The sequence below is a fragment of the Chinchilla lanigera genome, unplaced genomic scaffold (genome assembly GCF_000276665.1).
Source record: "Chinchilla lanigera isolate Chin_1 unplaced genomic scaffold, ChiLan1.0 scaffold00113, whole genome shotgun sequence".
Taxonomy (NCBI): Eukaryota; Metazoa; Chordata; class Mammalia; order Rodentia; family Chinchillidae; genus Chinchilla; species Chinchilla lanigera.
Window position 1 is genome coordinate 2,111,590 of NW_004955514.1, and position 15,463 is coordinate 2,127,052.

At 57.7% G+C, this 15,463-nt stretch overlaps 1 protein-coding gene across 1 annotated transcript in view; it reads left to right on the forward strand.

Moving 5' to 3' along the window:
- Rgs12 (regulator of G-protein signaling 12) overlaps positions 1-15,463 on the forward strand; it is a gene marked incomplete in the record, with an annotated part of 72,840 nt that overhangs the window by 30,015 nt on the left and 27,362 nt on the right. Inside the window, 1 exon segment of the mRNA XM_013506795.1 lies at positions 5,179-5,200. Within this exon segment, the coding sequence (XP_013362249.1) occupies positions 5,179-5,200 (22 nt within the window).

Genomic DNA, 15,463 nt, shown 5'->3' on the forward strand with positions numbered 1-15,463 from the left:
AGTTCCCTGGGCTTCGCACACCGAGAGGCGCAAGTGTGATGACATTCCTTGGAAGAGGCGTCAGTGTGGGTTTTGCCGTGACTCCATTCCTTCTGATCTTGTTGAAGGTTGCAAAGACCTTTGGCATGCACGTGCACATCTACACACCCACGTGGGTACACACACATGCACACCCACACACACATGCATGTGCACACAGATACACACACACCTTAAGAACAGGCCCAGCTTCACTTCTGAGTGCCGCTGTTTCCCTTCCTGGGCTGGTCACAGTGACCCTGTGCCATGCAGAACCAACTCCTGCTCACCCTGACGCGCTTCCTACGGCGGCTGGGAGGGGGCGTGCTGGTGCGGGCCCGCTGTTACAGTGCTTGCCCTCTTGACTCACAGAAGGTCTTCTGTGCGGAGCCGCCGCCTTCGCCGGTGTCCTGTTACATGTTAGAAAGGAACTGTGTGCCAGGTGTGGTGGCACACACCTGTGATCCCAGCTTCTTGGGAGACTGAGGCAGGAGGATGGGAAGTTCCAGGCCAGCTTGGGCAGCTTAGTGGACCCTGTCTCAAAATAAAAAGCTTAAAGCACTGGGTTGCTCAGTGTGAAGGACGCAGGTACACTCCTAGCGCTACAAGAAGAAAAGAGAGTGTGTGTGTGTGCCGTGTGTGAATGGAAGAGCTGGTGGCACTGTGGGTGCTGGGCTGAAACACTGGGTGACGTGGTGCCAGATGGGCCACACAGCGCAGTCCTCTGCCCAGGCCCCCGTGATGTCTTTGGTGCGACCTCTCCAGGTCCCCAGCGCGGGGAGCCTGAGCTGCTCTGCAGGGACAGTTGTCCCGCCTGTGGCGGGGCTTGTTCCCCATGACTGGGCCTGGCGAGGACAGCAGGGAGGGCTTCCCAGAGGGCGCGGCGGCGGCACCGGGCCTGTAGCCTGCTGACAGGTGAGGCTGCAGGTGAGTGGCGGGCGTGGGAGGAGGAGGCCGACTGCAGGGCCTGCAGCGGCCGGGAGTCCTTGGGCTGCTGCCGCCATGGTGGGATGTGCCAACCTGGAGGACCCGGTGCACGGAGCTGTGCACACGTGCGTGCACACAGGTGTGCAAGGACACAGATGCACAGCTTGGAAGTAGGGGCTGAGGACAGTCCAGACCCTGGGATGTACTTCAACCTTAACTTTCGTGTTAGTTTTTCCTGTATTTTAGCTTTTTTTCCATTTCTTTTCACTACTGGGGATTGAATCCAGAGCCTTGCACTGAGCTACACCTCCCAGCCAGTTTTTTACTTTTTATTTTGAGACAAGGACTTGCTGTGTCACTAGATTGCTCAGGCTGGGTTCAAACTAGTGATCATCCTGCCTCAGCCTCCTAGAGTGTTGGAAATACAGGTGTGCACTGCCACACCTCAATTTATTTCAGCTCTCACAAATGCTGGTCCTGACCTGCCTTGCTGACTTGATGGCGCCCACAGTCGGGATAACTGCGCAGCGGGCTGAGCTTGCAGCCTGGTGTGTAGAGGCAGGCCACCCTCCGCACCGCACCAAGACCTGACGCAGTGACACCAACTACAGTCACATGCTGCCTGAGAGCCCTCAAGGACCTGCGCCACTTGGAACCAACCATAGCCTCTGCCCCCCACCCCCCGCCCAGCTGCGACCCTCCACTCTGCTTCCATGAGCTCCCTTTCCTAGGCTCTGCGTGCAAGGGCTCGGTGCTCTGGCCTTTGTCTATCCGGCTGCTGTCACGCAGCACAGCGTGCTCATCCGTGTTGTCACTGATGAGCAGATCTGCCTGTCTTCACCACGCGGTGTGGGCACCATGCTGTCCTTACCTAGTACCCAGCTGTCAGTGCGCACAGCTGTCAGCACACCTGGTGGCTGAGGGGTGTGACTTGCTGCGGTCCCAGAGATGCTGTGAGATGCTGACTTTATTCCACTGGCTGTGGATGGCCGGGATGGCTGGGTCTGTATTACAGTTTCCAAGGCCCCTTCCATGCTGCTTCCCACAGCAGTGGCCGGGGTCTCTGGTCCCCGCACAGGGAGCAGGTGGCGCCTCATAGGCTGCACTCATTCCACAGTGGCGCCGTCACAGCGGCACGCCACACACCTCAGATAAAGAGGGCTTGGACCTGTCAACAGAAAGCCGGTACCACCTGTCCGAAGGCAGTGGCTGCGCTGACGTTCGATGTGGTTCCTTCGTGGACCGTTAGTCTGTGTAGTAACCAAGTGTTTTTCCACGTTTTACAAATTCTTAAAAAGCTCCATGTTTGCGATCATGCTTTACGCTTTGCATTATTTCTCCCAGACAGTGTCCCTGACATTGGCGGCAGGACTTTGGTGAGTTGTACCTCTTCCACGGAAGACAGACTCTCCAGGGGTCCCTGTGCCCTGCCCCTCGGGGCCCCCCCGACTGTCCCCTGAGCAGCGCAGACACAGTGCTAACTGGTTCTTCTGAGAATCATAAAGTGGTGACATGCTCTCGAGCGCTGCCTGGGTGTGTGCCAGCACCGCATGAGTGGTCGCCCCCCTTCGCAGGAGGTGAATGTGCTGGAAATCACACTTAAAAAGTCACTGTGCCCTGCAGGAGTCCTGCCCACGGGTGGTGCCGGGGAATTTCTGAGTCTTTGGCATTTGGGGTTGCTTCCTCCTCTGTCAGCAGGCTGTGCTCAGAAAATGCAAACCTGGTCTAGGAAAAGGGCAGTTGGGTCAGAACTAGGCGTGCCATTGATCCCCAGGTGACAGGAGTGACTCGGGGGTAACCCGCCAAGCCCCCAACCTGGCTGCAGTGCCCAGTGAGCAGGGTGCTCCTGGCCAGTACTGCCCCCAACCCCTCTGCTGCCCCTGTGCCTGAGGTAGTGTCAGTGCTCTCTCCAGCCGTTAGGACGCAGCCCCTCCAGGGTGTCCCTCAGTGGCTTTCATGGCCTTGTCACAGGCACAGCTGACCAGGGAGCCACACGTGGGGAGTGCACACGGCCGCCACCCCGCGGGCTTCAGACAGAAGCAAGAGGGTCCTGGTAGTTGTAAATCATTTTCGTGAAAATTAACTTCGGTGGGAAAAGCTGTCCCTGTCTCTCTGACAGCGTGAACTTGGATGGATGTGTGGTTCTGTGCCCAGGGAGTGCTGAAGTTTGTCCCCACCTGTCTCTGGCTGGGACTTGGAACTGTGAGCGGGCCTGGGATCCTGAGGGCGGCCTGTGGCCTGGCTTCGTGGTGACTGTGTGGCACATGTTTTCGTGGTTTGAGCGGTTCCAGCGGGAGCCCTCTCAGCGGGAACCCAGGAGCCTCTTGCAGGTCCCCAAGGTGGCCGAGGGCTCCCCAGGGCACCGTCTGTGTGCTTCCTGTGTGGTCGAGGACCAGCCTCAGAGGGCTGCTGGCCGCTGTGTTCCGGGCTGTCAGCTCCCCGCTCAACTGCTGAGCCTGTCCGCTGAGTCTCAGCTTCCACAGTCCCGGCTCTGGCCGCACTCTGCTGCCTCTCACAGCCGGCTGGTTTTTTCATGGCACCCTGGTGTTTGACGCTCCATGGCGTCAGAGGCTGTGCTGCTGCTTCCACTTGCTCTCGCCTGTGATGGTTCCCTCGGGAGCTGAGCAAGTCCTAGGCAGGGCTTCCCTGCCTCCGAGGCCCGGCCTGCAGCGTTGACGGCGTCTCCACCTTCAGCGCTCTGCTGTGGGCGGGGCTTGTGGGTCGCCCCTGTCATCTCTCAGGGGATCCCTTTCCTTTTCCATTTGCAGAGCACATGTATACTAAGAGCACGTTCGTCGTGGGGGGCAGGAGCTTGTGCGGGGTCTGAGGAGGTGAACACCCTGGATACGTGCCGCTGTGGCCCAGGTGCAGGGCGCTGGCTGGGCCCAGGGCGGCTTGAAGCAGCAGCTGTCAGGACGGGAGAAGGCTGGCCTCTGGGCATGGCCCCTGGGGAGGGCAGGGTTTGCAGTGGGGGGGGAAGCGCGAGAGGGGGCACGTACTCTGCCTCACACTTCACGCCTTCCGTGCGCCTTGGCTCCCCGGGAGGTGGCGGTGCCTTGTGCTGTGGCTCCCTTCTCGTGGTCACCTGCCTCCTCTGGGGAGCATGGGGGCTCCTCTGGCCTCAGTTGTTTGCATTTGGAGCAGAGCAGTCTTAAGCCCCTGACGGCCTCTGTGGCTCGGGGTGGCCAGGCTGAAGGAGGTGGCCAGGTGGCAGCCTGGCTCTCCTTCTGGGCCGGGCTCTGCCCGCCTGTTCCCTGGACCAAGGAGAGGCCCTGAGTGCCAGTCTCCCTGCGAGGTGGCCTGGCTCAGGAGGCTGCTCCAGGCCAACCAGAGAGTGTGCTGTGGGAGCTGAGGGTGCGAGGGCAGTGTGGGCCATGCTGACGGGACACCAGGCACCGCCTCAGTCCCTTGGCCCACGCTGCCCTTCCAATTAGGACCAAGCCTGGGCCAGGCCTGCTCCTCCTGTGCCCTCCGCTCCTCTCCTCCTGGGGGCCCCTGGTGCCCTTTGCCCACGCCCCTAGCTTGCCCGCCTGCCTTGGCCTGGCTGTTCAGATTCCTGCCCCTCTGGGTCCTGGTCCAGGATCACTGTGCCTCCCTGACGACTGGCGGCCACTGTTCTGGGCACTCTTCCTGTGCCTAGATCCCACGCCGTCCTCAGACCAGCTCAGTATCCCGGCCACACCCGCCCACTCTGGAGGCCAGGTTTCCCACGGGGCTGCTGTCTCGTGAGCTTCAGGCTCTGCCCAGTGCCCACTGTGGAGGCCCGGAGCCCCCTCCCACCTCTGGGGGCAGCTAGGGTGCCACTTTCCCAGCAGCAGCTTGCGCTTTCTCCCTCTGAGGCACAGGTCCAGCCCTGGGGGCGGGGGGTGGGCGCTGAGTGGGGCAGTGCTGGCGTGGGCGCCCGTGCCGTGCAGAGGTCACCTGGAGGCCGATGGGCACTTCAGGACCCACAAGCTCACAGGGTCCCTGAGTCACAGAGCTCTTTCCAAGGCCGTGATGTCAGGCACACTGGGATTCTTTTCACATGAAAGTGACGGTGACTTCCTCCTTGCCGGCGGCCCGGCGGGCGGGGTTGGCTCAGGAACTGGGAGCCAGGCTCACTCAGCCTCTGGCTCCCTCAGACACCTGTGGGGATCCGTCCCAGCCACCGCGTCCCGTGGCCTCCATGGACCGTGCTGCTTCCTGGTTGTCATGAGGTCTAATTAACTCATGTCTCTCTCTCTTTTCTTTCAGTCTGCAACTGTGTCTGATGGGGGTAAGTCACAACTTCTAATGTATATTTTTATTATTTTTAATGAAATTTACAAGTGTTGGGACTGTCTTTGCCATCCGACACTTGCATGAAAGATGTGTGCTTGCCTCTGTCTGTCCCTGTGAGGGTGGGTCTCAGCGGGTGGGTTTGGGGTGCTTTGAGGTGGCCTCGGTGTGTGCCCCAGAAGCTTCTGAGCAGAGAAATGGCGACAGAAGGCCCAAGTGGCTGGGCACCAGGCACACTGCTGCATACTTGTGTGCAACAAGTTGAAACACGCTTGCCGTTCCCTTGTACAACCAGCTTTTAAACCGGCCAGTTAAGATTTCAAAGCTCTTGCTGAATTTGAGCAATTCTGGAAATGTGGGTGAGACACTCGCTGCTAGGTCTCCTTCTTTGGAAGAGTGGAGTGGGGGCGCTGAGCGTGTGGGGTGCAGAGGCCCCGGGACTTTCTGTCTTTACATGACTGTGCACGGGGATTCTTTTAATGGGACTGATTGAAAAAGGAAGTAGCCAGATGTGTCTTGTTCCACCTAATATTCCTCTGATGTAACCTGTCGTTTTAGTTCAGTGATTTTTCTTTAACATCCAAATACACCTTGCTTTCTGTAGTCCTTACGCTCCGGGGTTTGCTGCTTTGTCCCCACCTGTGTCTGCCTTCTGGGAGGGGGGTTGCTGATGTCTCTGACAGCATCTGCATTGTTTTCCTTCCTGTGCTGGGGCCAACGACAGCGAGAGCTGCTGGGGCCGGCCAGGCACGGGGTTGAGGCCGTCCTCTGTCACTGTGAGTTACAGAGGAGCTGAGTGTGGTCTTCTGGGAACTTCCTGTTGTCTCCAGCTGCCCACGACCTCAGTCCCTGGCCATACAAAGGGCTGCTGTCACCTGGCAGAGTGGCCGTGGGAAGTGCGAGGAGTGCGTGTTGAATTACACATGCGCTAATCCCGGAGGTTGGAGTCCGGCACGGGTCAGAGGCTGGTGGGTGAAAGGCGTTATGTTTCCTGTGTTATTGCAGGGACGGTCCTGTCATTTAATCGGCCCTAAGCTGGGAGCAGAGAAACTTCCTTAATGTGGGAAATCGGCAGCATTGCCCAGCCTGGGATGGAAGCCAGGGCAGCTGAGTTCTGCTCAGACTTCCTGGCCGCTGTGTTCCGACTTCTCCTTTCTGGTGGAAGGCATTCATTTTCCCAGGAAGTGTATACACCTAAGAGATTTCCCTAATCATGCATCATCTTATCTTCTTGTTCTTTTGCATTGCTGGGGGTCAGAACTAGGCAAGCCGTGTAACCCCTGAGCTACACCCTCGGCCCCCCTGGTCACACACGGTCTTTGTTCACCTCTGCAGAGTGCTCTGCTTTGTCAGGTTGCCTCCCAGCCCCTCCAGCTCCCCGTGCCCCTTCTGAGGAAGTGGTGCCTTGGCAGGGGTTCCTCTGCCTCTGGGGCTTTCCATTCCTCCCGCCTCCGCTGGGACCCCGGGGCTGCTGCGGAGTGGCTCTCTTCCTGGCCCAGGCCGGCCTCAGTAGGGAGTCAGGGAGGGTAGACGGAGCCATTCCACACGGCCGTGTAGGTTTTATTCAGTCACTTTTCACTTTTACTGTTTTTCCAGTTCGTTCTTTTCTGATTAGAAGAGTAAAAGGAAAATTCTCTGGGCTGGGTGTGGTAGTGCACTCCTGAAATCCCAGCACTTGGAGGCAGAAGGAGCAAAAGTTGAGTTCAGCCTGTGCCCTCTCTCGAAAAGTAGAATAGAATGAAATAAAAATTTTAAAAAGGGCTGGAGCTCTGTGTGAAAGCCCTGGGCTCAACCCCTAGTGCCACACACATGCGCACACGCAGTGGTTATCTGGCCTAATGTCCGTGTTGATTCTGGGGGGTCTGTATATTACCTGCCATTGTGCATGCAGGAGGGGATGCTGACCACGTGAGGTCACCCACCCTGGGCTTAGGCCTGGAGGAGCACAGCTCCTGCCCCGAAGCTCTGTGGGCACTGGCGCTGTCCGGGCCCCCGTGCGCCCAGGTGCTCTTTGAGGGGCTGGGTGGGAACTGGATGTTTCCACACCGTGGGGCTCTGTCGTCTTGTGGACAGCCACCCGAGGCCTCCACAGGCGGGAGCTTCAGCCTGGCCACCTCGGTGGGAAAGTGCACCTTGCAGGCCAGCAGGGCCTGACAGCTTGGGAGCAGCCCGTCCCCAGCCCCCACCCTGACCTCATGTCCTGTGCTCTCTGTGACGAGGGGTGCTCACTGTCTGCCCGAGCCCCTGAGGTGACTTGACTCCTTCGCTGTCACCACACCACTCAGCATGCTCCACTACACACCCTCCCCGCCCGCTCTGTGGCTTTTGGCCATCGCTGTCACCATGTCTGTTCCCCTGGGCCAGGGGCTGAGGGTGCAGGTTCTGGCTCCACGAGGGGAGAATGTCTGAGCTTTGAGAGACTTCCCCATGACTGGCTCCTGGGCGGTCACCGGCGGATGTAAGTTGTTGGGGAGCAGTACAAGTCTGCCAGGGCATAGCTCAGCGGTAGAGCGAGCGCTCTCCTGGTGTGCTCGAGGCCCTGTGTTTCTTCCTAGCCCTGCAGGATAAATAAAGAAGTAAATATGTGTATGTATGTGCAGGAAAGGGTGGCCTCCCCGCTGCCAAGCAGGAGGGCGCCTGCTGGTCCTGGGCGTGTTCAGGTGGCTGGCGGGTGGGGTCAGGTGCCTGCTGGAGCTCAGTTTCACAGGGTCCCCTCCCTCAACTCCCAAGCCCTTGGTCCTTGTTCTTGCAAGGTTTCCCACATCACTGGGCAAGTTTCAGGGTTACCTCCCACCTCAGGAGACTGGCAACAGGGACAAGCACAGAGAAAACCTGCCCCAGCGTCATCTGAGCATGCCAATGGACCTCCCAGCCCTCGGCCAGCTGGGGTTACCTGTCAGGCCAGGTGTGGGACCCCATCTTGTTTTCTGTTGAAAGACCCCACCCAGACAGCGGGACAGCCGATAGAAGTGTGAGCCCCAGCAGCCTACCAGTCACCACCGTGACAGGCGAAGCCCCTCTAAGGACAGCACTCCGAGCCGCCGCTCCTGCAGTGACTGACCCATGATGAGCCAGAGAAAGGTGTCTGGGGTGGTCGTGGCTCTCCCGGGACAGGAGGCATCTTCCAGAGTTGAGGAGTACAGACACCAGCAAGGAGCGCCACAGGCACAAGTCCCCTGTGATGGGCGGGTCTGCAAGTGGGCATGGCTTTGGGGCTCCGCAGCGTGCCCGAGAGACCCTTCTTCCTGCACTCTCCATGCTGGCCAGCCCTGTCTTCCGTGTCCCTCCAGGCCTGTGGCCCTGCAGCCTCCTGTTCCCATGTCTTCGGTTGGACATCTTGGCGCTGCCCCAACTCCACCCTGTGCCCCCGTGCCCTTCCGTGATCCTCCACGCAGACCCGGCCTCTGCCTGCTCCGTCCTTCATCTCCTCTGCTCCCCCAGGGCTGCAGCCCCCTCCACCTGCTCGGAGCCTGGCCTTGCCCCGACTCTGGCTGTCGGTGAGCTCCTCTCACCCAGTTCCAAGCTCACCACTGCCTGCAGCCAGGCCTTTCCACTGTTTACCTGTGTCCCTGCGGGTCAACCCCCCTGGGCCAGGCTGGTCCTGGTGACGTCAGGGCCAGGGCCAAATGCAGTGACTGCTCCAGCGCTCTCTATTCCTCAGGTGACTAGACCTGCTGTGTGGCCCCTGGCAGCGCCTCGGGTTAGGTCAGTGGCCTTTGGAGACGCTTTCCTTTTAGCTGTGAAATGTCGTCAGCAAACTAATCAGTCAGCCTTGGGAGAACCCGCTGATGGGAATCAGGTTTGGACACTGGCCTGCCCTTCCGGGCGTGTGAGGGGCTCAGGTTTCGGTTGTCCCCATCCTTGCTGGGTGGGCCACACAAAACCTGGCCACCATTTCTTCCTAAACGTCTCTGCTTGGCTTCACCCCCTTGGTCAGGTTCTCATAAGCGTGGCAGGAGACTGTCCTGTGGCCCTCCCCTCCCCGTGCCCCGTGGGCGGAGGACAGAGGAGCCCACAGCCCCTCCCAGGCTCCTGCTTATCTGCAAGTCGTGGGCAGCCGTGCTTGGCACTGTTCTGAAAGGAGACATTGGGTAGGACACAGAAGGGAAAACAGGCTCAGGGGGTCACAGTCCCGAGCCGCAGCCGTCTCCCCGCGCCTGCGGGGCACAGAGGTAAGCTGCCTGTGCTCAGCACGGCTCTGTTCCACATGTGGGGACAGACCTGGCTGTGAGGCCAGCTGGCCCTCTCTCCCAGGTTCCTGCTCCTTGAGGTCCCACTGGACACCTGGTGATGGGTAGGCTGCAGGCCAGGCCTGATTGAAAAGCCCCTTCCCACATCCAGACAAGGTCCTGCTGCCTCTGCCTCCGCCTCTGCCTGCCCTGAGCTGTACAGTCCCTGCTAACCCTGGGCTCTGGAAGGGGCTCTACTGTTTTGGGCCTAGGGTGCAGGCAGCCTCTCCCTGCATGTCTGTCCCTGGATGTGCGGCACACAGAGCCCAGGAAGTGCAGCACGACCTTTGGCTGTCCTTGGAGCCAGCGGACCTCCTGCCCACCCCATGCCCTGCTGGCCCCTGGGCTGGGTGAGATTTGGGTCCTGCTCCAGGCAGAATTGTTGGTGTCATTGTCCTACTCCAGGCCTGGGGAGCCCTCTCCAAGTGCCGGTTGGTGCAGTGGGCCCTGTCACAGGCCAGGGGGAGTTTGGACTTTTAGGGGGAATTAAACTGTGTTCGTCTTTAAAATATAGAACATTATAATCTGTGATATTTTCGGCAAGTGAATTTATGTTCTATAAAATTGGGAAGGACAAAGGCAAATGTAAAAGCTTGAGGACAGTGCTGTGGCATTGTTGGGTGAATTCAGACTTTTCTCAGAGAAACAGGCTGGCCTAACCGTGCACTTTCCTGAATGTTTGCTGAGCAGCACAAGGAGTGTGGATGTGCACCGGGCCGTGTGAGGGCCGTGGTTCGGTGGGTCCCGCTCTCTGTGGTTTGTGTTAGGATGTGAACACCAGACCCAGGTAACGCGGTGCCCGAAAGCAGCTCTGAAAGCTGCACCGGTGTTCGCTCGCGAGTCACGCTGGAGAGCTGCTGAGGCACCTCCCGACGTGCTCGCTTCTTTCCAGTTTAACAAGATTTTTGCAGAGAGCTTTTATTGGTAGTTTTATTACAAATTTTCTTTTCAAGCAAACACAGGTTCAAAAGGAATAAAGCCAGTGACCATGCCCTTCCCCCAACACGGCCGTGCACCTTGGGCGTGTTGGCGCCAGAGTTTGTTGGTGGGGTCCCCTCATCTCCTCTTGTCTTCACCCCCTCCTGAGGACCCTGGAAGCAGGCGAACCCGCCCCTCCTTTATGTAGCCGGAGCAGCAGCCCTGGCTCCGTCGCCGCGGTGCTGGAGGGGACTGGGGATCTGGGCGCAGCTCCTCCTGCTGCCCTCAGGAGCCAGGCACACGGGGGCTCCTTGGGGAGACCGCAGAGGGCTCGCGTGGGGCTGGTCTCTTTTCCACACACGGAGGGCTGGGGAGGGCTCCGCGAGGAGAGAGCTACCCTCCACCTGCACCGCCCCCGCATTCTTTGGCTGGATCTGGGGATCCAGGCGACAGAGCTGATGGGTGAGGCGAAGTAGGCACGTTATTAAACTGACCTGTGCACAGGGTTGGCACGTGTGCAGCTGGGTTCGGTGACACACCAGTGGCTCTGTGAGGGAGATTGGTGGGAGACCCCTGACCACAGCTGGGGTGTCACCAAGAGATGAGCTGGGGGCTGGGTAGAAGTGCATGGGGCGAGGTTGCCTCAGAGTTCATTCCCTCGGGCGCTCAGCCCAGCCCTGGCCTCTAGTGACCAAGGCTGTCCTGTGGCTGTGGCCCCAGAGGGGCCTTCCTCCACAGAGGGGCCACTGCAGGCCTGGCCCTGTGCATGCCTCTTAGACCCAGCCACAGCTCCTGAAATCCCACGGGCTCCACTGCCTGGGCCCTCTGTGCCCTGCCTGTCCTTGCAGCTTAGGGGAAAGTCACCCTTGCAGGCCCCTTGCCTGTGTGGCAGAGGGGCTGCCGGGGACAACGAGGGGACCAGAGTGTCCTCCTCTTTCCATGGAGAAGGACAGGCTCTGACGACAGTGGCCCTCCTGAGCACGGTTGCTCCCTACATTCTGGCTTTCTGGTGCTGTGTGGCAGGAGGAGGCCAGCTCCAGAGAGTTCTGGACAGTGTTCTTCTAGGCTAGTTGTGGGGTGTGATTTACGAACCTCAGAACAATGCTCGGGTCACAACAGCCCTTCATCCAGAGGGCTCCAGCGGTTTCCCATCTCCCACAGAGGGAGGCACCCTCGGAACCCAGGAGGTGCGGGTCTTGTCCCCCGCCCTGTGCCTGGGCTTCCCGTGGTCTGGGGGCAGCTAGTAAATGAGTGGCATCTCATTCTGGAGTCCCAGAGGTGCCACCTACCTGTTCAGGTGTGAAAGGCCAGAGCATCAGGAGCTGTGGGGCAGAGTATTGGGACATAAAGGTATCAGAACCTGTCTTCTGCGGATGTCTCCTGTCACAGCGGAGCCCTTTCCCCAGTCAGAGGTGGCCTCACTGCTCTCCCAGGAGGCGGTTTGAGTCCCCCATATTCACCGTGCTGCTGAACAGGAAATGGGGCTTGCTCATCTCCAGGGCCCTTGGCTTGTCCAGCCCCATGTGGGGAAGCACTGGGGATGCGGCAGGGTGGTGCCAAGCAACACTGATGCTGCCTGCCATGGGCCTTGCTTGGTGCTGTGTCTCCAGCCCTCACCGTGTCCTGCCAGGGTGCTGTGGGCACAGCATGGTCCGTCTGCAGTTCTACCCAGGCAGGCCATTTGGGAGGGACGGGCCCTCTGTGCCACACGCTGGTGAGAGTGCCACCCTTTGCCGAAGGCTGTTGTGCCTGGGGACCAGGGTGGAGATGTGAGCCGGGACGCAGGAGCGAGTGGAGGAGGCCCGTCAGTGGTTCTGCACATGTGATCAGGTCAGCTCAGTTGCCCTGCCGTGCGTTGCTCCAGGGCTGGAGGGCAAGGTGGGCACTGACTGCTTAGGTTGGGGAGCAGCATGTGCGTGAGGGAGTGAGGGCACCGGCAGCGGGCTGGGCTGGGCCGCTGGGCTGTCGCTAATCTCCCAGTGGCATCCCCACACTCGTAGCAAAAGCTCCGTGCCAGGGTTTGTCTCGTCCCATGATGGAAAGGCTTCCATACAAATGCCTTAAAATGCCAAAGTAGCCAAATCTGTGAGACTGACCTCATCTGCTGTCTCACAGCTTGAGAATGGCACCTTTCAGGCTCGCACTCATGTGCTGGCTTCCTCTGAAGGGTGCACCATGTTGTTGGGCTGCGGCTAAGAGCAGAGCCCAGGCTCACATGCACCAGGCCCTGACTTCCATCCCCAGCAGTGCAGGTGAGCAAACAGGCAGGAGGACGTGCCAGGGTGGCTGGAGGGGAGGCGCCTGGCTCTCGCCTGTGTCCTGCAGTGGCTGGGGTACCTGCTGCCCCTCCTGCCCGCTGGGCACTGCACGTGGTCTCTGTCCTCGGCGTTCTGCTTTCCAGCCACTAAGTGAATTTTGCGTGTGTTGCTCACTTTCCAGGTGCCAGGGCACAAACAGGAGCGCACACGCATGGTCCAACGTGTCTGCCCATGGGCCCACGGGCGCGGGGCTGTCTGCGCCAGTCTTGCTGCCTTCCTGTGCCGTGGTGGCAAGCCTCAGTGCTCCGTCTGAGCCAGTGTGAATATGTCAAGCGGACAACATCTGGAAAGGAGTGTAGATAACAAGTGTCTAATTAGAGCACTTAATTGATATCATTATGCAAAATTACACTTTCTATGAAACGACACTAATTTAGAAAGGCTGTTCTTTTCCTGTCACATTTCATACTGTTTTGTTCACTTCAGACACATTTTTGTTACAAGTGTTCTCCAAGTAGTGAGAACTTTTTTCTTGTTTTGGAGGCGGGGTCTCGCTGTGTCACCCATGCTGGCTACAGACTCGTGGCCATGCTGCCTCAAGCTCCTGAGTGCTGCGATGACGGGTGTGCACCACCGCGCCCAGCCGAGAGCGCCTCACTGACGCGCAGCTGACACAGTGCCAGTGACACAGGCTGGACACCCGAGGTGGCTGCTCACCTGGCGGGGGAGGCCTGGCCAGGGTGTGCCTGGTTGGGGTACAGTGCGCACTGTGTGCTGCCGGGGCTTTTTCCTGGGCATTAGGCCACACACTGTCTGTGCATCCGAGCTGCTGCCTCTTTGTGCTGTGTCCCATTCCCTGACCTTTCTCCTGGGGATGGCCTCTGGGCTGGTTCACACACACACACACACACACACACACACACACACGCTTGGCACGCTCGTGCAGGTCCTCCGGGCAGTCTGTGCACGCCTCCTCTCACTGTCCTTCCAGCTGCCCCCATGCGCGTGGGCGTCGGCATGCGGCTAGGGTTCGCAGTCTGGCAGTGGGGCCTGGAGGACCTTTGTGACTGTCCTCGCTGTTCGGATGTTCTCTGTGAAGGCCTCTTCGAGAATGTGCTTGCTTCTCCGTTAGACTGTCTGCCTTTCCTTATTCATTCATAAAGAAATTTGAAAGTGTAAACTGCAGAAGTGTGGACTCACGCTGGTGGGTAAGCCCGTACTTGGGGTTATGTTATGTGGGATTTGTGGGTGCAGGTCCCCTCTACAGCTAACCTGTTCATTCAAGATCTCCAGTTCCTAGATAACCCACTGGTCATTTCCATTACAGCAATGTTTTTTATGTCCTTTTACAGCATTCTTTGCCCTGCCCAAGACCATAAAGGTAAAACCATTGTTGTTTTAAAATTTTAGGTGCATCTGGTATGGTTTTTTTTTCTTTTTCTTTTGTTTTTTTGTGCTGGGTTGAACCCAGCACCTTCACACTGAGCTACATCCAATTTTTTTATTTTGAAACAGGGTTTTGCTAAGTCATTAAGTTGCCTAGGCTGGGCTTGAGCTTTTGATCCTCCTGCTTCAGCCTCTCAGAGTGCTGAGGTTACAGGCATGCACCCCTATACCTGGCCTGGAATGGATTTTTATGTGTAGGGTGAGCTTTTCTTTTTAATGTGGTGAAAAAAAATGGAGCAGGTGTCCCAGCTCGATGTGTTTGGAGCAAGACTTGAAACAGCGCCTGTGTCAGGTCATCTTCCACCTGTGGCTGTGTCTCTGGCCTCCTGTCCATCCCTGGATCCCGCGTTTGTTCTGCGGTTACTGTCGCTTTGTGCCTGTGTGACTCTGCATGACGTAGCCCTCACGGTGCTGTCTCAAGGCAGCGCTGGTTATTCCTAGTCCTCAAGTTGCTTTTGCGTGGTGGGGCCACTTTCAGAGCTGCTGGGTGCTTTCCAGAGCTGTCTGAGCTGGTCGAGGTGTCATACTTCCAGAGTATCTGAGCTGCTTCCCCCGGAAATCTCATCTCAAGCCACAGACACCTCCTGACAGTTGATAACTGGGTTCCCAGACCGCTGCAGTTGTGCGTTTGTGACTCTTATGTGGCCACTTACTGTCTTAAGACAAGGCTGCAGGAGGGAACCAGAGCTCAAGGGACAGGGAGCACACCCAGGTTAAGAGTGTTTGCGTGACAGGAGGAAAGGTTAGCTTGGCAGAGCTGAATACAGGTGCAGCCTCAAGTCGCGCTTCAAGCACCTTGAGCCGGGGCACCCGGGTGAGCACAGAGCTTCTCACAGGCATGTGGGACATCTACCCAAAGAAAGGAAACTATAGCATCCAGATCGTATCTACCAACAGCCGTGTGATTGAACAGACAACAGTCACGAAAGATAAACAATAAGAGCCATCCATTTAGGAGTTTAAAATCGTAATTCTGAGTAATGTGTGGGTCAAGGAACAAATTAAAATTGAAATTCTAGTGCAAATTGTTTAGAAATTATGATAGTGTATACCAACACCAGTGGAATGTTCTCTAAGTGGTTTTCAGGGAAAATTTGGAAGCCTTAAGTGTATATCTTAGAAAAAACTTTGAAAACATAGGAACCATTCAGTATAAAAAAGTAGGAAAAAATAAATGCAAATTAAGGATAAGGAAATAAGGATGAAAACAGAAATTAACAAAACAGAGCACAAAATAAGTAGGATCTAACTAATTAATAACACCAGAAGCTAAGCCTTTGGCCGGGTTGATAAGGGACTGAGGGGGAAGGCGCAGAGAGCGGGAGAGGCCTGAATGTGGTGCAGAGCAAGCTGAGTTCTGAGGGGATTCTTTTTTTTTTTTTTTTTTTTTTTTTTTTTTTTGGTTTTTCT